Here is a 23,526-nt window from a genome sequence, read left to right on the forward strand (position 1 = left end):
TCATTATACAAATGAGGCAACCTCAGGGAATGAAGGGACTTATCCATTATTTACTAGCTTTAGAAGCCAAAACTATTACAAAAATAATCTGTAAATAATATTATTTTTCACTTCTCAGGAATCATGACACAACAAATTTCTCAATTGTCTTGTCCTCTTAGGACCTGAATCAACAGAAAATGTCTTCTTTTGAAGAGATGTAAAGTAATTAGTGAGAGCTGAATGCTGATTTTTGATGGAATTTCCTATTCTATCAAAGAACTGAACACAAATTCTAGGCTTTTGAGTTAAATGTAGGTTCAGTTTATTTAAGGCTTAGCAACTATAAGAAGGGGCTTCCCTGGTAGCTCAGTTGGTAAAGAATCCGCCTGCAATGCAGGATTCCCTGGTTCAATTCCTGGGTCAGGAAGATCTGCTGGAGAAGGGATTGGCTACCCATTCCAGTATTCTTGGGCTTCCCTTGTAACTCAGCTGGTAAAGAATCCGCCTACAATGTGAGACACCTGCGGGAGATCTGGGTTTGATCCCTGGATTGGGAAGATCTTCTGGAGAAGGGAAAGGTTACCCACTCCAGTATTCTAGCTTGGAGAATTCCATGGACAGTATAGTCCACGGGGTCACAAAGAGTTGGACATGACTGAATGACTTTCACTTCACTTCACTAACTATAAGAAGGGACCTGAATGTCTCAAAGTATTATATCTTTAAAATATCTAGTTACATACTATGTATTATTTTACAATAACTAGGACAATTAGTGGGAGAAGGCAATGGCACCCCACTCCAGTACTCTTGCCTGGAAAATCCTATGGACGGAGGAGACTGGTAGGCTGCAGTCCATGGGGGCGCTAAGAGTTGGACATGACTGAGCGACTTCACTTTCACTTTTCACTTTCATGCATTGGAGAAGGAAATGGCAACCCACTCCAGTGTTCTTGCCTTGGAGAATCCCAGGGACGGGGGAGCCTGGTGGGCTGCTGTCTATGGGGTCCCGCAGAGTCGGACACGACCGAAGCGACTTAGCAGCAGCAGTAGCGGGACAATTAGTGAATGCTAATTCACTAATTAGAAAGCATTATAAATTATCAAAAGCATACTGTTTAAATCATGTGGATCTTAACTTAGGCATCCCCAATTCAAATGGCATAAATCTAGTATTAGGTATCTTCCCTTCCCCCACTTGTGATAAAGGTCCCTAGGGTTATTTGCTCTGTTGCGTCTGTTTCTTTGTGACCCCATTAACTGTATCATGCCAGGCTCCTCTATCCATGGAATTCTCCAGGCAAGAATACTGGAGTGGATTGCCGTTTCCTTCTCCAGGGGATCTTCCCGACCCAGGGACTGAACCTGGGTCTCCTGAATTGGCAGGTAGATTCTTTACCATCTGAGCCACCAGGGAAGCCCCTAGATATAGAAATCTGTATTGAACTCAAACCTATAAGGTGATCATAAACTTTGAACTAAATGGATATACAACTATGACTATCTGAGCCACAATTTTTTATTCTATAAAATGAAGTTGTTGTTTTGAGTATTAAATATGCTGCATAAAGTGGATACCATAGTAACCAGTGTAGAGGAAATAGTTAAGGTTAGTTAAATGAATTAAAATAGTGAATAAATGAAGAAGGAATTCATCCTTAATTATTTTCATTTACATTTTTACCCTACAATTATACCCTACACCCTAGGACTGTAATTTTAGCCTTCATTATCAATTTTATATCCTAAAAAAGTTTCATCAAAGTCAAGGATTGTATTATTACACTGACATGATTCTTTCATTCTACACTACATCCAGAGTTATCTTGTCACACTGGGGATTTGATATCGGTTTGGCAAATGAGAAATGAGGCTCATAAACAATTGATTGCTCTAATTTCTCTCCTCAACCAATCACTCAATAAAATAAATACATCTGAGCACACAATTGCATTTCAAAGACAAAGAAAACTGTTAGTACATGCAAAATGGGAGAAATAAGCATGGCTTTATAGGTTGATAAAAGCATTTCCTGAGTCTAAAGCTATGTATTTGACAGAAAAGTAAGAATGTATAAGGAATGTGTATATTGTATAGGGCCGGAAAAACTAATTAGAATAGTTGCCACCTAATTAATAAGACAGAGGAAATCATTGAAGTTTTTGGTGTTTAGACAAAATATCATTAAAATCTCATTAGAGGAATATTTTTAAGGAATCAGTATCCTAAGAATAATCAAAGGGAGAGAGACCATATGTTTTTTTCAGGAAGATTGAAGAGCCACAGCACTGCAGGGTCCCCTTGACCATGATGGCAATTCGGTCACCCAGGATGTCAGCTTCATCCATGTAGTGAGTGGTCAGTAAGATTGTACGATCATGTTTAAATTGCTGAAGGATGTCCCAGGTGGCTCTCCTTGAGAATGGGTCCATTCCAGATGATGGTTCATCAAGTATCACTACCTAAAAGCCAGAAGAACAATTTCATAACCATTGAATATTGATGCCATAGTACACATCGGATAATTTACTATTTAAGGGGAACACTTTTAAGTGAAGATAAAGTCTGGACTAAAAATAGTAGTAAAAGCAACCCCAAACTAAACAATTGAGCCAATACTGCCAATTTCCTCTGATCATTATTGCCAATGTTCCTTTAAGATTCATATCAACTCTCAGGTTTTTGTCAGCTTTCCAGACCGGTTGTCAGAAATCCATTTTTAGTGTCCCTTCTCCCTGCCCTCCCCCATTCTTTCTTCCTTAATACCTTGGAGCCCCCTAAAAGTGCTATAATGATGGAGAGTTTGCGCTTCGTTCCTCCACTCAGTGACTTTGAAAATGTATCACGTTTTTCTAGCAGGTCAAAAGTAGACAGTATATGGTTAATTTCATTAGAAGACATCTTTTGATGTATATTTTTTACCTAGAAAGAGAAGTCAGAATTTACACTATGCATTTAGCCTTATCCTTAGAAATTTATTAGATCTTAAGTTTTCTTATATATCTATACAGATAAATAAAGTTTCTTGTAACTATATCCTTAAAACATTTTATACTAGCTCTGTTCTAACGTTAGCTATATAGTGTCTTCTTCCCATTGCCTCCCTTTATGTCTAAAGCAGTGTTCCTAAATTAAAAAAAGTTTTTTTTCATAATTAATAGACACATCTGAAGCTCATGAACAGAGGGAAAAAAGAAACACATCTCTAACTTCCAGATACGATGAAAGAAGCACACACACCCCTTATCTCCTACTGAACTCAATTATTAAACCTGTAAAACTACTAAAAGGTAAACAGCAGCAGTTGGAACAGGAAGAACACCATAGTTTAAAGTGCCACAGAACTTTAAATGGTTGAGTTTACCATTTTCACTTATGTATCCCATGCTGTTGCTGCTGCTGCTAGGTTGCTTCAGTTGTCTGACTCTGTGCTACCCCATAGACAGCAGCCCACCAGGCTCCTCTGTCCCTGGGATTCTCCAGGAAAGAACACTGGAGTGGGTCACCATTTTCTTCTCCAATGCATGAAAGTGAAAAGGGAAAGTGAAGTCGCTCAGTCATGTCTGATTCTTCGAGACCCTATGGACTGCAGCCTACCAGGCTCCTCTGTCCATGGGATTTTCCAGACAAGAGTACTGGAGTGGGGTGCCATTGCCTTCTCCTATGTATCCCATGCTGCTGCTGCTGCTAAGTCGCTTCAGTCGTGTCCGACTCTGGGCGACCTCATAGACAGCAGCCCACCAGGCTCTACCGTCCCTGGGATTCTCCAGGCAAGAACACTGGAGTGGGTTGCCATTTCCTTCTCCAATGTATCCTATAGTTTGAACTGAAAAGCAATCCAAAGCATTCAACTGAGCACTGCAGAGCAGACAGAATAAGATTAAGGAAAAACTTTCTAGTTTTGGCTTGAAGAGTGGAAAAGGGAAAAGTCCCTAAAGCTCTGAGAAAGTGTAGAAGGGGCAATCCCAGTTTTTCCTCTGAGGAGGGGAAATTTCTCAATTCAATGGATTTATGCTTCTAAAAAGACATAACCAAACTCAGTTGCTTTTTACCACTCTGTCTTCCTGCCACTTGGTTGTGGCTCAGTCATGAAAGTGGGTGATTTCTGGAAGGAGGACTAAAAATTGGAATCATAGGGAACCAGAATGCTTGGGAGATAATAACAGAAAGTGATACCATAAAGTTGTTTATGAACACTTGTGTTTATCCCATTGTTTGCACATATGGATCGCATTAGTATGTGCATAGGTGAGTGCTAAGTCGCTTCAGTCGTGTTTGACTCTGTGACACTATGGATTGTAGCCTGCCATGTTCCTCTGTCCAAGGGATTTTCCAGGGAAGAATTCTGGTTGCCATGCCCTCCTCCAGAGAACCTTCCTGACCTAGGGATTCAACCTGCATCTCTTTATGTCTCCCGCATTGGTAGGCAGGTTCTTTACCATATGATAACATATACACAGAGAGACTGGACTAGTACTGCAAAGACTTTACACCTGACATTGGACCCACAACCCACAGAGAACATATAAATAAGATGGAGAGTCTCATGAAGCATTGTTGAAAATATCAAGGATAAAAATAAAAATTAACTGGCACACAAAGAATCACAAAAGTCTCAACTCATAGGAAAATATAGTCAACAGACACTAGTGATTAGGTGGCACAGATGTTGGGATTAACATAGAAAGTATCAGCAGAGAGAGCAGCTGGGAGCCGACCTTCCTGCCAGTCATGCTGTGATGGCTTCCTGGCTTTGCTGTCCTTGCTGAAGTCCCTGCTGCTGGACTCTGGCTCCAGATTTAACCTAAAGTAGGTTAAGATGGTGAAATAGAAGGATCCTAAGCTCACCTCCTCTCATGAGCACACCAAAATCACAACAATCTGCAGAACAATCATTGTTGAAAACTGCCTTATGACCCAGCAATCCCAATGCTGGGCATACACACCGAGGAAACCAGAATTGAAAGAGATAGGTGTACCACAGTGTTCATCACAGCACTGTTTATAATAGCCAGGACATGGAAGCAACCTAGATGTACAACAGCAGATGAATGGATAAGAAAGCTGTGGTACATATACACAATGGAGCCATTGTGTATACACTCAGCCATTAAAAAGAATACATTTGAATCAGTTCTAATGAGGTGGATGAAACTGGAGCCTATTATACAGAGTGAAGTAAGCCAGAAAGAAAAACACCAATACAGTATACTAACACATATATATGGAATTTAGAATGATGGTAACGATAACCCTGTATTGCGAGACAGCAAAAGAGACACAGAGGTATAGAACAGTCTTTTGGACTCTGGGAGAGGGAGAGGGTGGGATGATTTGGGAGAATGGCATTGAAACATGTATAATATCATATATGAAACGAATCGCCAGTCCAGGTTCGATGCATGATACAGGATGCTTGGGGCTGGTGCACTGGGATGACCCAGAGAGAGGGTACGGGGAGGGGGGTGGGAGGGGAGTTCAGGATGGGGAACATGTGTACACCTGTGGCGGATTCATGTTGATGTATGGCAAAACCAATACAATATCGTAAAGTAACTAGCCTCCAATTAAAATAAATAAATTTATATTAAAAAAAAAGAAAAAGTCTGAAACCTACCAGAAAAGATCTTTTACAACTAAAGACATAAAGAAAGAAACACAGTGAGACAGGTATGAGGGGTGGCCTTGCAATATAATCAAACCCCATATCCCTCAGTGAGCAACCCAAAGACTGGAGAAAATTGTATTACAGAGGTTCTTCCACAGAACTGAGAGTTCAGAACCCCATGTCAAGCCCCCCAGCCAGGGGATCTGGCACAGGGAAGAGGAGCCCCCAGAGCAGTTGACTTTGAAGGCTGGCAGGCTTTGACTGCAAGAGCTCCACAGGATAGGGGGAAAAGAGACTTTACTCTTAAAGGGCATACAAAAAAAACTCACATGTACCAGGAACAAGGACAAAAGCAGTAATTTCATAAGAGCTTGGGCCACACCTACCTTCTAGTCTTGCAAGGTCTCCTGGGGAAGCAGGGGTTGGACATGGCTCACTTTGGGGACATAGACACTGGTTATGGACATATGCTGCTGCTAAGTCGCTTCAGTTGTGTCCGACTCTGTGCAACCCCATAGACGGAAGCCCACCAGGCTCCCCCATCCCTGGGATTCTCCAGGCAAGAGTACGGGAGTGGGTTGCAATTTCCTTCTCTAATGCATGAAAATGAAAAGTGAAAGTGAATTCGCTCAGTTGTGTCCGATTCTTAGCGACCCCATGGACTGCAGCCTACCAGGCTCCTCCATCCATGGGATTTTCCAGGCAAGAGTACATATAGGGGAGAGTATTCTTCTGCATGAATTCTCTTGGAGGCTGACATCTTGCTTGGGTCATTAGTACCAAGACCTGGCCTCACCCAACAGTCAAGGCTCCAGTGCTAAAATGCCTCAGTCTAAACAACTAAGCCGTTGGGGCTATATTCCCATTCATCAGCAGACAGGCTGCCTAAAGACTCTCTGAGCATACAGACAAATATAAACAAGCACTTGGACAGTTCTGTCCAGCAGAGGGCCAAGACTCAGCTCTACCCATCAGTGGGCAGGCAAGAGCCCCTCCCACCAGGAAGTCCACACAAGCCTCTGGACCAGTCTCACCTACCAGGAGGCAGACACCAGAAGCAAGAAAATTATGGTCTTGAAGTCTACAAAATTAATCTGTGAATGCAGGCCAGGCACTACCCTTGGAACAGCTGGCCCCTGGCCCTTGAAAAGTGCCGTGCTGGGACAGAAGGCCAGCAAGGTTGAGAAACATAACTAATCTTCCACATACATAAACTACAAATAGCAATTTTGACAAAATTAGGTGAAAGAGGAATATGTTTCAGATTAGGAACAATACAAAATCTCAGAAGAAAAACTAAGTGACAGGGATATATGCAATCTACCTGGGAAAGAGTTCAGAGTATTGATTGTAAAGATGATCCAAGAACTCAGGTGGAGAATGCATGCACAGAGTGAGAAATTAGTTTTTTTTAAACAAAGAATTAGAAAATATAAAGAACAATGAAATAGAATTGAAGAATACAATAACTGAAATGAAAAGTACACTAGAAGGAATCAATAGTAGACTAAATGAGGAAGAATGGTTAACTGAGCTGGAAGACAGAGTAGTGGAAATCATTATGGCTGAACAGAAAAAGAAAAAAAAGTGAAAAGAAATCAAGACAGCTTAAGAGACCTCTGGGACAACAACAAGAGTGATAATATTCATATTATAGGGGTCTCAGAAGGAGAAGAGAGAGAGAAAGGACCTGAGAAAATATCTGAAGAAGTAATAGCTGAAAAGTTGCCCAACTGGGCAAGGAAACAGTTACCCAACTTCAAAAAGACCAGAGAGTCCCATACAGGTTTAACCTGCAGAGGAACACACCAAGACACATAGTAAGCAAACTGCCAAGAGTGGAAAATAAAGAGAGAATATTAAAAGCAACAAGAGAAAAGAAACAAATAACATACAAGGGAACTCCCATAAAGCTATCAACTGATTTTTTAGCATAAACTCTGCAGGCTAGAAGGGAGGGGCATGACATACTCAAAGTGAAAAACCTACAATCCAGAATATTCTACCCAGGAATACTCTCATTCAGATTTGATGGTGAAATCAAATGCTTTACAGACAAGGAAAAGCTAAAACAATTCAGCATCACTAAATCAGCTTTACAAGAAACATTAAAGGTTATTCTCTAGGCAGAAAAGAAGAGGCCACAACTAGAAACAAGAAAATTATGAATGGAAAAGCTCACTGGTAAAGGCAAACATACACTAAAAGTAGGAAATCATCCATACACAAAGCTAACAGGGAGGCTAAAAGGCAAAAGTAGTAAAATCATTTATATCCATGATAAGCAGTTAAGGGATACACAAAACAGACGCAAAATATCAAAAACAGTAATCATGAGGGGACAAGAGTACAAATGTAGGTTATCTAAAATGCATTTGAAATGAAGAGAGCAGACACCTACAACAAGTGTGTGTGTGTGTGTGTATATATATGTGTGTGTGTGTATATATATATATATCCCGTGGGCCTCTTCCACCTACTTCTCACCCCTTTCTTGCTCACTCACTACCCCATATCACCCAGGCCTTCTTTTGACTCTGAATGCTCCTTGTGCATTCCCTCTCTAGCCCCAGGGCCTGTGCAGCCCTCGTCCAGCTGCTTCAGGTCTCATATTAAATGTCGTCTTCTCCGAGAAACCTCTTCTAGCCATCCAAAGTTGGTACTTCTCTCTCACAGGCACACACAGACACACGCACATGCTGAAATTGTTTTCAATTAAGAATCTTTTTTAAATGAAACTTATGACCCTTTATAATGGCCTGTGTATTTGTTTGGAGAAGGAAATGGCAACCCACTCCAGTATTCTTGCCTGGGAAATCCCATGGACAGAGGAGCCTGGCGGGATACAGTCCATGGGGTCGCAAGGGTCGGACAAGACTTAGCGACTAAACGAGTTATATATATATATATATATATATATATATATATATATATATATATATATACATACACACACACACACACACACGTATACATATATATGAAGTGAAGTGAAAGTGAAAGTGGCTCAGCCATGTCTGACTTTTTGTGATCCTATGGACTATACAGTCCATGGTATTCTTCAGGCCAGAATACTGGAGTAGGTAGCCTTTCCCTTCTCCAGGGGATCTTCCCAACCCGGGATTGAACCCAGGTCTCCTACATTGCAGACAGATTCTTTACCAACTAAGCCACAAGGGAAGATGTGTGTATACATATACATGTCTATAGACACACTGCTATACAAAAATCTCATGGTAACAACAAAACAAAAATCTGTAATAGATATACACACAAAAGAGTAAAAGGAATCCAAACATACACTATAGACAGTCATCAAATCACAAGAGAAGAGAACAAAAGAAGGGGAGAAAAGAACAAGAAAAACAAATTTGAAACAATCAACAAAATAGCAATAGGAACATACATAGCAATAATTAGCTTAAATGTGAACAGACTAAATGCTCCAAACAAAGCACATAGGTGGCTTAACTGATACAAAAACAGGACCCACATATATGCTGCATATAAGAAACTCACTTCAGATCTAGAGACACATATGGACTGAAAGTGAGGGGATGGACACATGCCAAAAATGGGATAGAGAAGGAGTGGTAGGCTTAGGCCTCTCCAGGTGTTCCTTGGGGGTCCACCTTAGTATGGTGATGGGTAAAGGGGATACCTGAGTTCTAACCTTTATAAATAGGGGAGACTGTCGGGAGCTGCGTTAGGCATTACTGACAAAATGGAGGCACGGTCCCCAGCCCCCTCTTCTCATTCCGCAGGCACGGATCCCGGGATGAAAGGAGTTAGGCCTTGTAATTCTGACTTGTCTTTTCCTCTCCTTGGCTGAGTTGACTCAAAAGGAATATTAAGGTGCTTATTGTTCTTGAGAGGAGCATGAGAAGGCACAAAGCCTTCTGCAATTGTGCTCAGAAAATAATTCATAAAGTTAATCATTGACATTTGTTCAAGGACTTTTACAAAAGAGTGTTTCAGGATGAGCACATAGGCCGTAGCTTGAGGCCATGGGAGGGATTGTATCTGAAGGCTATTTGTGAGGAGAATGTTTATGGCAAAGGAGTTTACTGAATTTAGGGCTTAGAAATAATTAAAATAGTTAAAAGTTAAAGATTTAAGGAATGTTGTAAAGTTAGCATATTTTACTATAGCTTATAGAAGTTAGGAATTTTTAGAGACACTATAGCTAGAGGCCTTTTTAAGAGATAGTGAGCTCAGGATGTTAGGGGCAAACAGGATTTAGGAAGATAAGTAGTAAACTGAGGAATGTAGCATGAGTTACAACGTAATCACAAGTTAACTATAGGACACATTAGAGTTCAGTTCAGTTCAGTTCAGTTCAGTCGCTCAGTCATGTCCGACTCTTTGTGACCCCATGAATCGCAGCACGCCAGGCCTCCCTGTCCATCACCAACTCCTGGAGTTCACTCAAACTCACGTCCATCGAGTCAGTGATGCCATCCAGCCATCTCATCCTCTGTCATCCCCTTCTTCTGCCCCCAATCCCTCCCAGCATCAGAGTCTTTTCCAGTGAGTCAACTCTTCGCATGAGGTGGCCAAAGTACTGGAGTGTCAGCTTTAGCATCATTCCTTCCAAAGAAATCCCAGGGCTGATCTCCTTCAGAATGGCCTTGATTCATGGACCTGACATTCCAGGTTCCTATGCAATATTGCTCTTTACAGCTTGCTTCTATCACCAGTCACATCCACAGCTGGGTATTTTTTCTTTGGCTCCATCCCTTCATTCTTTCTGGAGTTATTTCTCCACTGATCTCCAGTAGCATATTGGGCACCTACTGACCTGGGGAGTTCCTCTTTCAGTATCCTATCATTTTGCCTTTTCATACTGTTCATGGGGTTCTCAAGGCAAGAATACTGAAGTGGTTTGCCATTCCCTTCTCCAGTGGACACATTAGAGGAGGTAGATAATAGATGATAAGGCTGATTCCCAGAGAATCACTGAAGCAGGAACTCTGTTTGAAGAGCAACAATGGTTTATGGAGATAATAAATCTGGGAGAGGGGGAACTGAAAATGTCAAACCTCTGGCCTAATGTTTTTATAAAAGTATAAAAGAGAATCTTAAACTTGGAATAAACAGGCAGTCCATAGAAAAATGAGAGGCTGTCTCATCACCGCCACCATTCACCTCTTCAGGTTGAATCCCTGGTTGCTGGAGTTGGACTCCGGCAAGTGGCTCCCAGAACAGGGGACACTGAAGAGTAAGTAATCTGGGAATGTAACGCGGGACGGTTAGGATTGTACCTGTGGGTGGCCGGCACCCTTCTGCAGTTTAGGCAGGGTGAGGAGGGTACAGAATCAGTAAGAATATTCTCTAGAAGAATGTGTTTCTCTGCATCTAAGAATATACAAATGTTTATTGAAATATTACTTCATATGTTAGCCCATGGATGTGTTAAAGTAAGCACAGGAAGACTGTCTAAATTTCTACGTTTGTTTTATACTTTGCATGGGCCAGAAAAGGTTCGTGTAGATGCTTTTGCTCTGTGGAATATGATTAGAAATGTCCTGGACCCCCGTCATGAGGCTGTTAGATAGCCTATGGGGGAGGCTATAGAGGTGGATGGCGGTGGGTCTCCACCTTCTGCACAGATCATGTTTTCTGCCATTGACGAAGTAAAGGAGGGAGACTGTGCTCTATTCCCAAGGAAGGAGAGGGCTTACAGGACGCTGCGGCTGGGCGACCTGGCGAGCCCCCTCCCACTCTGCGCAAACCTTTAAAAATTTATCCACCACTTTCTTATTTAAGGCGACCAACGCCACCTCCGCTTGTGCCTCCCAGGGCCCAGGAGTTCCCCACTTTGCCTCCAAAGCCTCCCAGAGCATTGCCTAAGGCTTAGAAAGATAGAGTTGTTTTCTTTTTTTTTAAACAAAGGAGCTTTTAAAGCAGACGCATGCACAATATACTGGAGAAGGCAATGGCACCCCACTCCAGTACTCTTGCCTGGAAAATCCCATGGACGGAGGAGCCTGGTAGGCTGCAGTCCATGGGGTCGCTAAGAGTCGCACACGACTGAGCGACTTCACTTTGACTTTTCACTTTCATGCATTGGAGGAGGAAATGGCAACCCACTCCAGTGTTCTTGCCTGGAGAATCCCATGGACAGAGGAGTGTGGCGGGCTGCCGTTTATGGGGTCGTAGAGTTGAACACGACTAAAGTGATTTAGCAGCAGCAGCACAATATATAGAGCTGCTCCTTGGAGAAAACCCCCTCAGGGGGGCCTCACCCAGGCTTAAAAAAAAAAAAAGATTAATCATAATGGAAACGATTCTACAAATAAAAAATGTTTCTCTTGTGGCCAAATGGGGCATTTTTGCCAGCAATGTCCTGCCAAGGAGGGACAACAAGCCATGCCAATCAACCCCAGGTAGCGCAGGACTGGACCTCAGTTCCACCCCCGCAACAATATTAACCCCTGAAGTGCTGGTTACTCTGATTCCAATGGGAGTGGCTGGTCCCCTACCTGAGGGGATTGTAGGACTTGTGCTGGGGCATAGCTCGCTTTCTTTTCAAGGAATTTCGGTGGTGCCTGGTGTAGTAGATTCTGATTATACTGGGGAAATTAAAGTTTTGATCTTGCTGCCTACTAAAACTGTGCGAATTAATAAAGGTCAAAGAATAGCACAGCTTTTGCTTTTACCTTACTATTAGACAGGAAAACCTTGACTTCTCAAGCTAGGAGCCCCAGAGGATTTGGATCTAGTGATCTAGCTTTTTGGGTGCAGCAGTGAGTCAACTCTTTGCATCAGGTGGCCAAAGTATTGGAGCTTCAGCTTCAGTCCTTCCAACGAATATTCAGGATTGGTTTCTTTTAGGATTGACTGGTTTGATCTCCTTGAAGTCCAAGGGACTCTCAAGAGTCTTCTCCAACACCACTTTTTGAAAGTGATTTTGAAAGCATCAACTCTCATATTCATACATGACTACTGGAAAAACCGTAGCTTTGACTATACGGACCTTTGTTGGCAAAGTGATGTCTTGGCTTTTTAATATGCTCTCTAGGTTTGTCAAAATTTTCTTCCAAGAAGTAATCTTATTTTTTTATTTTCATGGCTGCAGTCATCATCTGCAGTGATTTTGGAGCCCAAGTAAATGAAATTTGTCACTGTTTCCATTGTTACTCAATGTTAATCTCAAGTTACTGAATCTAATTTATGTTTATAGGGAATTTCAACCAAATAGCAGAAAATATTCTTCTCAAGTACCCATGACAGTCACCAAGATAGATCTTTTCTTGGGTCATAAAAATATAGCAATTTAAAAACATTTGAAACTACAAAAAGTATGATCTCTGACCAGAAGAGAATGAAACTAAAATAACAGGAAGAAAATATAACAACTTTTCATCACTTGATATTATGTATATATGCATGTAAATGATCTATGCCATAGAAGAAGTCTCAAGAAACACAGAAAATATTTTGAATTTACTGTAAGTGAAAATATAACAAACCATATCAAATTTTGTGAGATGTAGCTAAAGGAGAGCTTGAAGGAAAAAATCACAGGAGTAAATGCTTACATTATTAAGCATGTAATAATTCTCAAATCAATTATTAATACCTATGCACTGACATAAAAAAAGGAGAGTAAAAACCCCAAATGAAGTTGAAGTGTGAATATAGTAAATATGTAAACATTAATAAATGAAATAAAGGGAGGAGCTAAGATGGCAGAGGAATAGGACGGGGAGACCACTTTCTCCTCCACAAATTCATCAAAAGAATATTTAAACTCCGAGTAAATTCCACAAAACAGCTTCTGAATGCTGGCAGAGGACATCAGGCACCCAGAAAAGCAACCCATTGTCTTCTAAAGGAGGTAGGAAAAAATATAAAAGACAAAAAAAGAGACAAAAGAGGGAGGGATGGAGCTCCGTCCTGGGAAGGGAGTCTTAAAAAGAGAAAAGTTTCCAAACACCAGGAGACACTCTCACTGCCGAGTCTGTGCCGAGCCTTGGAAGCACAGAGGGCGACATAACAGGGAGGAAAAATAAACAATTAAAACCCACAGATTAGGAGCCCAGCGGTAACTCCCCCAGCAGAGAAGCATCGCAGATGCCTGCACCCACCACTAGCAAGCGGGGCCTGGGCAGGGAGGTGCAGGCTGCATCGCTTAGAGTAAGGATCTGGCTTGAATGTCCTGAGCGCTATCTGAGCAAACTAATTTGGGCTAGCAAACCAGACTGTGGGATATCTACCACGCGAAAAGCCAGCCCTAACCTAAGACACCTCCAGGCCCGCAAATGGAACAAAGGACTGAACAGAGATAGCTGGCTGCAGACCATCCCCCTCCAGTGACAGGCAGCCAGAGCTGGAAGGGGGCAATCGCAGCCCCAGAGAGACATTATCTACAAAACTGTAAGCGGGCTTCTTTGCTAACTAAGACTTCTTGGGGTTCTGGATGGTCAACATCCGCCTGAGAAGGTGCACCGGTTGTACATCCAGAAAACTGAGCGGTGGGGAGGCGCTAAGTCACAGCAACCACGCTTGCCAAACACCTCATCACCTGAGCTGCTCGGACCTGGGAAGGGCACAAAATGCAGGCCCAACTGAGTCTGCGCCTCTGAGGACTACCTGAGTGCCTGAACCTGAGCGGCTTAGACCTGGGAGGTGCAGGCAACCCAGGGCCGGCCTCAGATGGTTCCCGGTGAAGCAACCTAGAGCCTGAGCAGTGTGGGCAGGGAGGCTACATATGCCGTGAGCGGGGGCAGACCCAGTGTGGCTGAGGCACTGTGAGCACACGCCAGAGGTATTTGTTTGCAGCGGACTGAACAGTGAACCTAAAAAAAAAAAAAAAAAAAAAGTGTCCACCACCCTCTCCTTTGTATCAGGGCGGAAATGAGACACTGAAGAGACCAGCAAACAGAAGAAGCTATAACAGAGGGAACCGCCTTGGAAGCGACAGGCAATAGATTAAAACCCTGTCGTTAGTACCGACTACATAGGAAGGGGCCTATAGATCTTGAGAAATATAAGCCGGACCAAGGAACTAGCCGAAAATGAACTGACCCCACAATACCCACAACAACACCAGAAAAAGTCCTAGATATATTTTAACTATTTTTACGATCATTTTTTCTTTCTTTTTAAAAAAATTTTTAAAAAAATTTTAAGTCCTCTATTACTCCTTTAATTTTCACTTTTATAACCTACTATTACTTTGCAAAAAAAAAAAGACCTATTTTTTTAAAAAAAAACTTCATATATATATTTTTTATAATTTTTGTGACCTTGTTTTTTTTTTTTTTCTCTTTTTCTTTCTTTTTTTTCTTTTCTTTAACATTGTATTTTTTGAAATTCCAAACTCTACTCTAGATTTTTAATTTTAGCTTTTTGGTATTTGTTATCAATTTTGTACCTATAATTTTTTTAATAATTTTTGTGACTTTTTTCTCTTTCTTTCTCTTCTTCTTTTCTTTAACATGGTATTTCTGAAATTCCAAACTTTACTCTAGATTTTTAATTTTTGCTTTTAGGTATTTGTTATCAATTTTGTACCTGTATTTTCTTTATAATTTTTGTGACTTTTTTTTTTCTTTTCCTCTCTTTCTTTTCCTTGTTCTTTTCTTTAACATTGTATTTTTGAAATTCCAAACTCTACTCTAGATTTTTAATTTTTGCTTTTAGGTATTTGTTACCAATTTTGTACCTTTAAGAACCCAATCTTCAGTACCCATTTTTCACTTGGGAGCGAGATTACTGGCTTGTCTGCTCTCTCACCCTTTGGACTCTTCTTTTTCTCCACCAGGTCGCCTGTGTCTCCTCCCTAACCCCTCTCTACTCTACCCAACTCTGTGAATTTCTATGTGTTCCAGACGGTGGAGAACACTTAGGGAACTGATTACTGGCTGGATCTGTCTCTCTCCTTTTCATTCCCCCCTTTTATCCTCCTGGCCACCTCTGTCTCTTTCCTCCCTCTTCTCTTCTCTGTATAACTCCGTGAACATCTCTGAGTGGTCCAGTTGTGCAGTGCACATAAGGAAGTAATTACTGGTTAGCCCGCTCTCTCCTCTACTGATTCCACCTCATCTCATTCGGGTCACCTCTAACTCCCTCCTCCCTCTTCTCTTCTCCATGTAACGCTGTGAACCTCTCTGGGTGACCCTCACGGTGGAGAAACTTTTCATCTTTAACCTAGATGTTTTATCAATGGTGCTGTATAGAAGGAGAAGTTTTGAGACTACTGTAAAAATAAGACCAATAACTGGAAGCAGGAGGCTTAAGTCCAAACCCTGACTCCAGGGAACTCCTGACTCCAGGGAACACTAATTGACAGGAGCTCATCAAACGCCTCCATACCTACACTGAAACCAAGCACCACACAAGGACCAACAAGTTCCAGGGCAAGACATACCAAGCAAATTCTCCAGCAACACAGGAACACAGCCCTGAGCTCTAATATACAGGCTGCCCAAAGTTACTCCAATCCATAGACATCTCATAACTCATTATTGGACACTTCATTGCACTCCAGAGAGAAGAAATCCAGCTCCACCCACCAGAACACTGACACAAGCTTCCCTAACCAAGAAACCTTGACAAGCCACCTGTACAAACCCACACACAGTGAGGAAACTCCACAATAAAGAGAACTCCACAAACTGCCTGAATACAGAAAGGACACCCCAAACTCAGCAATATAAACAAGATGAAGAGACAGAGGAATACCCAGCAGGTAAAGGAACAGGATAAATGCCCACCAAACCAAACAAAAGAGGAAGAGATAGGGAATCTACCTGATAAAGAATTCCGAATAAGGATAGCGAAATTGATCCAAAATCTTAAAATCAAAATGGAATCACAGATAAATAGCCTGGAGACAAGGATTGAGAAGATGCAAGAAAGGTTTAACAAGGACCTAGAAGAAATAAAAAAGAGTCAATATATAATGAATAATGCAATAAATGAGATCAAAAACACTCTGGAGGCAACAAATAGTAGAATAACAGAGGCAGAAGATAGGATTAGTGAATTAGAAGATAGAATGGTAGAAATAAATGAATCAGAGAGGAAAAAAGAAAAATGAATTAAAAGAAATGAGGACAATCTCAGAGACCTCCAGGACAGTATTAAATGCTACAACATTCGAATCATAGGAATCCCAGAAGAAGAAGACAAAAAGAAAGACCATGAGAAAATACTTGAGGAGATAATAGTTGAAAACTTCCCTAAAATGGGGAAGGAAATAATCACTCAAGTCCAAGAAACCCAGAGAGTTCCAAACAAGATAAACCCAAAAGAAACACCCCAAGACACATATTAATCAAATTAACAAAGATCAAACACAAAGAACAAATATTAAAAGCAGCAAGGGAAAAACAACAAATAACACACAAGGGAATTCCCATAAGGATAACAGCTGATCTTTCAATAGAAACTCTTCAAGCCAGGAGGGAATGGCAAGACATACTTAAAGTGATGAAAGAAAATAACCTACAGCCCAGATTATTGTACCCAGCAAAGATCTCATTCAAATATGAAGGAGAAATCAAAAGCTTTACAGACAAGCAAAAGCTGAGAGAATTCAGCACCACCAAACCAGCTCTCCAACAAATACTAAAGGATATTCTCTATACAGGAAACACAAAAAGGGTGTATAAATTTGAACCCAAAACAATAAAGTAAATGGCAACAGGATCATACATATCAATAATTACCTTAAACGTAAATGGGTTGAATGCCCCAACCAAAAGACAAAGACTGGCTGAATGGATACAAAAACAAGACCCCTACATATGTTGTCTACAAGAGACCCACCTCAAAACAGGGGATACATACAGACTGAAAGTGAAGGGCTGGAAAAAGATTTTCCATGCAAATAGGGACCAAAAGAAAGCAGGAGTAGCAATACTCATATCAGACAAAATAGACTTTAAAACAAAGGCTGTGAAAAGAGACAAAGGAGGTCACTACATAATGATCAAAGGATCAATCCAAGAAGAAGATATAACAATTATAAATATATATGCACCCAACATAGGAGCACTGCAATATGTAAGACAAATGCTAACAAGTATGAAAGGAGAAATTAACAATAACACAATAATAGTGGGAGACTTTAATACCCCACTCACCACTATGGATAGATCAACTAAACAGAAAATTAACAAGGAAACACAAACTTTAAATGATACAATAGACCAGTTAGGCCTAATTGATATCTATAGAACATTTCATCCCAAAACAATGAATTTCAACTTTTTCTCAAGCCCACATGGAACCTTCTCCAGGATAGATCACATCCTGGGCCATAAATCTAGCCTCAGTAAATTCAAAAAAATTGAAATCATTCCAAGCATCTTTTCTGACCACAATGCAGTAAGATTAGATCTCAATTACAGAAGAAAAACTAAACTATTAAAATTCCAACATACAGAGGCTGAACAACAAGCTGCTGAATAACCAACAAATCACAGAAGAAATCAAAAAAGAAATCAAAATATGCATAGAAACAAATGAAAACGAAAACACAACAACCTCAAACCTGTGGGACACTGTAAAAGCAGTCCTAAGGGGAAAGTTCATAGCAATACAGGCATACCTCAAGAAACAAGAAAAAAGTCAAATAAATAACCTAACTCTACACCTAAAGCAACTAGAAAAGGAAGAAATGAAGAATCCCAGGGTTAGTAGAAGGAAAGAAATCTTAAAAATTAGGGCAGAAATAAATGCAAAAGAAACAAAAGAGACCATAGCAAAAATCAACAAAGCCAAAAGCTGGTTCTTTGAAAGGATAAATAAAATTGACAAACCATTAGCCAGACTCATCAAGAAACAAAAGGAGAAAAATCAAATCAATAAAATTAGAAATGAAAATGGAGAGATCATAACAGACAACACAGAAATACAAAGGATCATAAGAGACTACTATCAGCAATTATATGCCAATAAAATGGACAACATGGAAGAAATGGACAAATTCTTAGAAAAGTACAACTTTCCAAAACTGGACCAGGAAGAAATAGAAAATCTTAACAGACCCATCACAAGCACAGAAATTGAAACTGTAATCAGAAATCTTCCAGCAAACAAAAGCCCAGGTCCAGACGGCTTCACAGCTGAGTTCTACCAAAAACTTAGAGAAGAGCTAGCACCTATTCTACTCAAACTCTTCCAGAAAATTGCAGAGGAAGGTAAACTTCCAAACTCATTCTATGAGGCCACCATCACCCTAATACCAAAACCTGACAAAGATGCCACAAAAAAAGAAAACTACAGGCCGATATCACTGATGAACATAGATGCAAAAATCCTTAACAAAATTCTAGCAATCAGAATCCAACAACACATTAAAAAGATCATATACCATGACCAAGTGGGCTTTATCCCAGGGATGAAAGGATTCTTCAATATCCGCAAATCAATCAATGTAATACACCACATTAACAAATTGAAAAATAAAAACCATATGATTATCTCAATAGATGCAGAGAAAGCCTTTGACAAAAGTCAACATCCATTTATGATAAGAACTCTCCAGAAAGCAGGAATAGAAGGAACATACCTCAACATAATAAAAGCTATATATGACAAACCCACACCAAACATTATCCTCAGTGGTGAAAAATTGAAAGCATTTCCTCTAAAGTCAGGAACAAGACAAGGGTGCCCACTTTCACCATTACTATTCAACATAGTTTTAGAAGTTTTGGCCACAGCAATCAGAGCAGAAAAAGAAATAAAAGGAATCCGAATTGGAAAAGAAGAAGTAAAACTCTCACTGTTTGCAGATGACATGATCCTCTACATAGAAAACCCTAAAGACTCCACCAGAAAATTACTAGAACTAATCAATGAATATAGTAAAGTTGCAGGATGTAAAATCAACACACAGAAATCCCTTGCATTCCTATACACTAATAATGAGAAAACAGAAAGAGAAATTAAGGAAACAATTCCATTCACCATTGCAATGAAAAGAATAAAATACTTAGGAATATAGCTACCTAAAGAAACTAAAGACCTATATATAGAAAACTATAAAAGAAAGAAGTCAAAGAGGACACAAATAGATGGAGAACTATACCATGTTCATGGATTGGAAGAATCAATATAGTGAAAATGAGTATATTACCCAAAGCAATCTATAGATTCAATGCAATCCCTATCAAGCTACCAACAGTATTCTTCACAGAGCTAGAACAAATAATTTCACAATTTGTATGGAAATACAAAAAACCTCGAATACCCAAAGCCATCTTGAGAAAGAAGAATGGAACTGGAGGAATCAACCTGCCTGACTTCAGGCTCTACTACAAAGCCACAGTCATCAAGACAGTATGGTACTGGCACAAAGACAGAAATATAGATCAATGGAACAAAACAGAAAGCCCAGAGATAAATCCATGCACCTATGGACACCTTATCTTTGACAAAGGAGGCAAGAATATACAATGGATTAAAGACAATCTCTTTAACAAGTGGTGCTGGGAAAACTGTAAAAGAATGAAACTAGAACACTTTCTAACACCATACACAAAAATAAACTCAAAATGGATTAAAGATCTAAACGTAAGATCAGAAACTATAAAACTCCTAGAGGGGAACATAGGCAAAACACTCTCTGACATACATCACAGCAGGATCCTCTATGACCCACCTCCCAGAATACTGGAAATAAAGGCAAAAATAAACAAATGGGACCTAATTAAACTTAAAAGCTTCTGCACAACAAAGGAAATTATAAGCAAGGTGAAAAGGCAGCCTTCAGAATGGGAGAAAATAATAGCAAATGAAACAACTGACAAACAACTAATCTCAAAAATATACAAGCAACTCCTACAGCTCAATTCCAGAAAAATAAATGACCCAATCAAAAAATGGGCCAAAGAACTAAATAGACATTTCTCCAAAGAAGACATACAGATGGCTAACAAACACATGAAAAGATGCTCAACATCACTCATTATCAGAGAAATGCAAATCAAAACCACTATTCATGCTGGTCAGAATGGCTGCTATCCAAAAGTCTACAAGCAATAAATGCTGGAGAGGGTGTGGAGAAGAGGGAACCCTCTTACACTTGTTGGTGGGAATGCAAACTAGTACAGCCACTATGAAGAACAGTGTGGAGATTCCTTAAAAAACTGGAAATAGAACTGCCTTATGACCCAGCAACCCCACTTCTGGGCATACACACTGAGAAAACCAGAATTGAAAGAGACACATGTACCCCAATGTTCATCACAGCACTGTTTATAATAGCCAAGCCATGGAAGCAACCTAGATGTCCATCAGTAGACGAATGGATAAGAAAGCTGTGGTACATATACACAATGGAGTATTACTCAGCCATTAAAAAGAATACATTTGAAACAGTTCTAATGAGGTGGATGAAACTGGAGCCTATTATACAGAGTGAAGTAAGCCAGAAAGAAAAACACCAATACAGTACAGTAATGCATATATATGGAATTTAGAAAGATGGTAACAATAACTCTGTATACAAGACAGCAAAAGAGACATTGATATATAGAACAGTCTTTTGGACTCTATGGGAGAGGGAGAGGGTGGGATGATTTGGGAGAATGGCATTGAAACATGTATATCATATATGAAATGAGTTGCCAGTCCAGGTTCGATGCACGTTACTGGATGCTTGGGGCTGGTGCACTGGGATGACCCAGAAGGATGGTATGGGGAGGGAGGAGGGTTCAGGATGGGGAACACATGTATGCCTGTGGTGGATTCATTTTAATATAGGGCAAAACCAATACAATATTGTAAAGTTAAAAAAAAAAAAAGACCTAAGAAGGCATAACATTCAGAGGGCCCCTGGGATATGAACCAGTCTTCTAGGTCTCAACCTTGGGTGATTTTTGCCCCACCCCGACCCCAGAGATATGGAAGGGGAGGAAGTGCTGCTACTGGCATCTACTCAGTAGAGACCAGGACACTGCTACACATTCTGCAAGACAGCTCTCCACAACAAAGAATGATTCTGCTCCAAACGTCAATAGTGCCAAAGTTGAAAAATCCACAGCAGATAAACAAGGCACGGGCCTTTCACCCCAACAATCTTGATGCCTTCTTTTGAGTCTGAGAACCTTCTCTTCATAAGAGGTTTTTGTAGTCATAATCTAGTTTACTCAACTGGGTGGTAACTCTTCAATTGAGGAAGTCAATGGGCCCCTGAAGGATCTTGGCCCCATATCCTTCCTCTTTCCTCTCTTGTATCGTGAAAGAGCAGACAGAACCAAGCTCATCCAATTCAGACTTTCTACAGAACTTTGAATGTTAAGCTAAATATTTCAATATAAAAGAAACAAAGTTTTCTAGCAATTAGGCACATCTGATGTGAAATTCCTGCTGATGTGAAATTCCTGCTTCTAAGTCTCCCTCTAGGGGCTTCTCTGGTGGCTCAGATGGTAAAGAATTATCCAGCAGTGCAGGAAACCCAGGCTTGATTCCTCTAGAAGATCCCCTGGAGGAGGAAATGGCAACCTACTCCAGTATTCTTGCCTGGAGAATTCCATGGACAGCGGAGCCTGGTGGGCTAAAGTCCATGGGGTTGCAAAGAGTCAGACATGACTGAGTGACTAACACTTTCACTTTTTCACACTTCAAGGCTCCTTTTAGCTGACTCATCAGTTTTAAATCTACTTTCCCAGTTTCTCTTGGATTTTCTGAGCTACACCATATTGTCACCGTAAATTACTTTTTTGTTTAAAAAAAATAAATGAAATAAAAAGCAAAATGTAAGAGAGAAGAATAAAATAAAAGCAGATTCTTTGAAAAGATAAAAAGGAATAAAATTTTAATTAGAATTACAGACTAAAAGAGAATTACAACCTGTTAATATCAGGAAGAAGAGAGACATTAAAAGGGTAATAAGGGAATTCTGCAAACGTTCATAAGATTTCAATTTAGAAGAAATACAACAATTTCTCAAAAATCACAAAGTACCATAGCTTGCCTAATTTGAAATAGATAACCTCTGAATATTCCTGTAAATATTAAGTAGATTAAATTTATTTTTCCCCAGTTTTATAGAGATACAATTGATAAGTTAAATCTGTAAGCATTTAAGGTGTATAATTTTACATGTATATTATGTAAAAATTATCACCACAATCAAGCTAATAATTAACACATCCATCACCTCACATAATTTCCATTTTCTTCCTTTCTTCTCCCTGTAGTGAGAAACAGTTAAGATCAAACCTCTTAGAAAATTTCAGTATACAACACAGTATTGTTAACTATAGTCTCATTGCTGTGCATTAGATCTCCAGAAATTATTCTTTGTCCTTAGCTAATACTTTGTTCAATCAATTGACTAACATCTCTGCACTGCCCCTCCATCCCCAGCTCCTGGTAATTACCATTCTATTCTCTGCTCCTATGAGTTTGACTACTTTAGATCCCATGTATAAGTGAGACCATGCAGTATTTGTCATCCTGTATCTAGTTTATTTTACTTAGCATGATGTCCTTTAGGTTAATTCATGTTGTCACAAATGTCAGGACTTTCTTCTTTTTTTACAAGGCTGTCTTCCCTCATAGCTCAGTCGATAAAGAATATGCCTGCAATGCAGAAGACCCGGGTTCAATTCCTGGGTTGAAAGATCCTCTGGATAAGGAAATGGCTACCCACTCCAGTATTCTTGCCTGGAGAATCCCATGAACAGAGGAGCTTCGCGGGCTATAGTCTATGGGATCGCAAGAGTTGGACATGACTTAGTGACTAAACAACCATCACATGTAGATACATTACATTTTCTCTATCTGTTTATCTGCTGATGGACATTTCGGTTGTTTCTATCTTGGTTATCATGAATAAGAGTGCAGGTATCTCTTCAACATCCTGATTTTGTATCCTTTGGATATAGACCCGAAAGTGTTAGTGTTGGATCACTGATTAGTTCTTAAATATAATTGAATCTATAGTTTGATAGAGGAGGACATAGGCA

At 40.2% G+C, this 23,526-nt stretch overlaps 1 protein-coding gene across 1 annotated transcript in view; it reads right to left on the reverse strand.

The window, feature by feature from the left end:
- LOC102266332 (phospholipid-transporting ATPase ABCA3-like) overlaps window positions 1-23,526 on the reverse strand; it is a 199,851-nt gene that overhangs the window by 75,653 nt on the left and 100,672 nt on the right. Inside the window, exons 13-14 of the mRNA XM_070362574.1 lie at window positions 2,749-2,904; window positions 2,234-2,444 (exon numbers count right to left, since the gene is read on the reverse strand). Of these exons, the coding sequence (XP_070218675.1) occupies window positions 2,234-2,444; window positions 2,749-2,904 (367 nt within the window). The remainder of the gene's footprint in view (window positions 1-2,233; window positions 2,445-2,748; window positions 2,905-23,526) is intronic.

Source organism: Bos mutus, chromosome 25, assembly GCF_027580195.1.
Source record: "Bos mutus isolate GX-2022 chromosome 25, NWIPB_WYAK_1.1, whole genome shotgun sequence".
NCBI classification, from domain to species: domain Eukaryota; kingdom Metazoa; phylum Chordata; class Mammalia; order Artiodactyla; family Bovidae; genus Bos; species Bos mutus.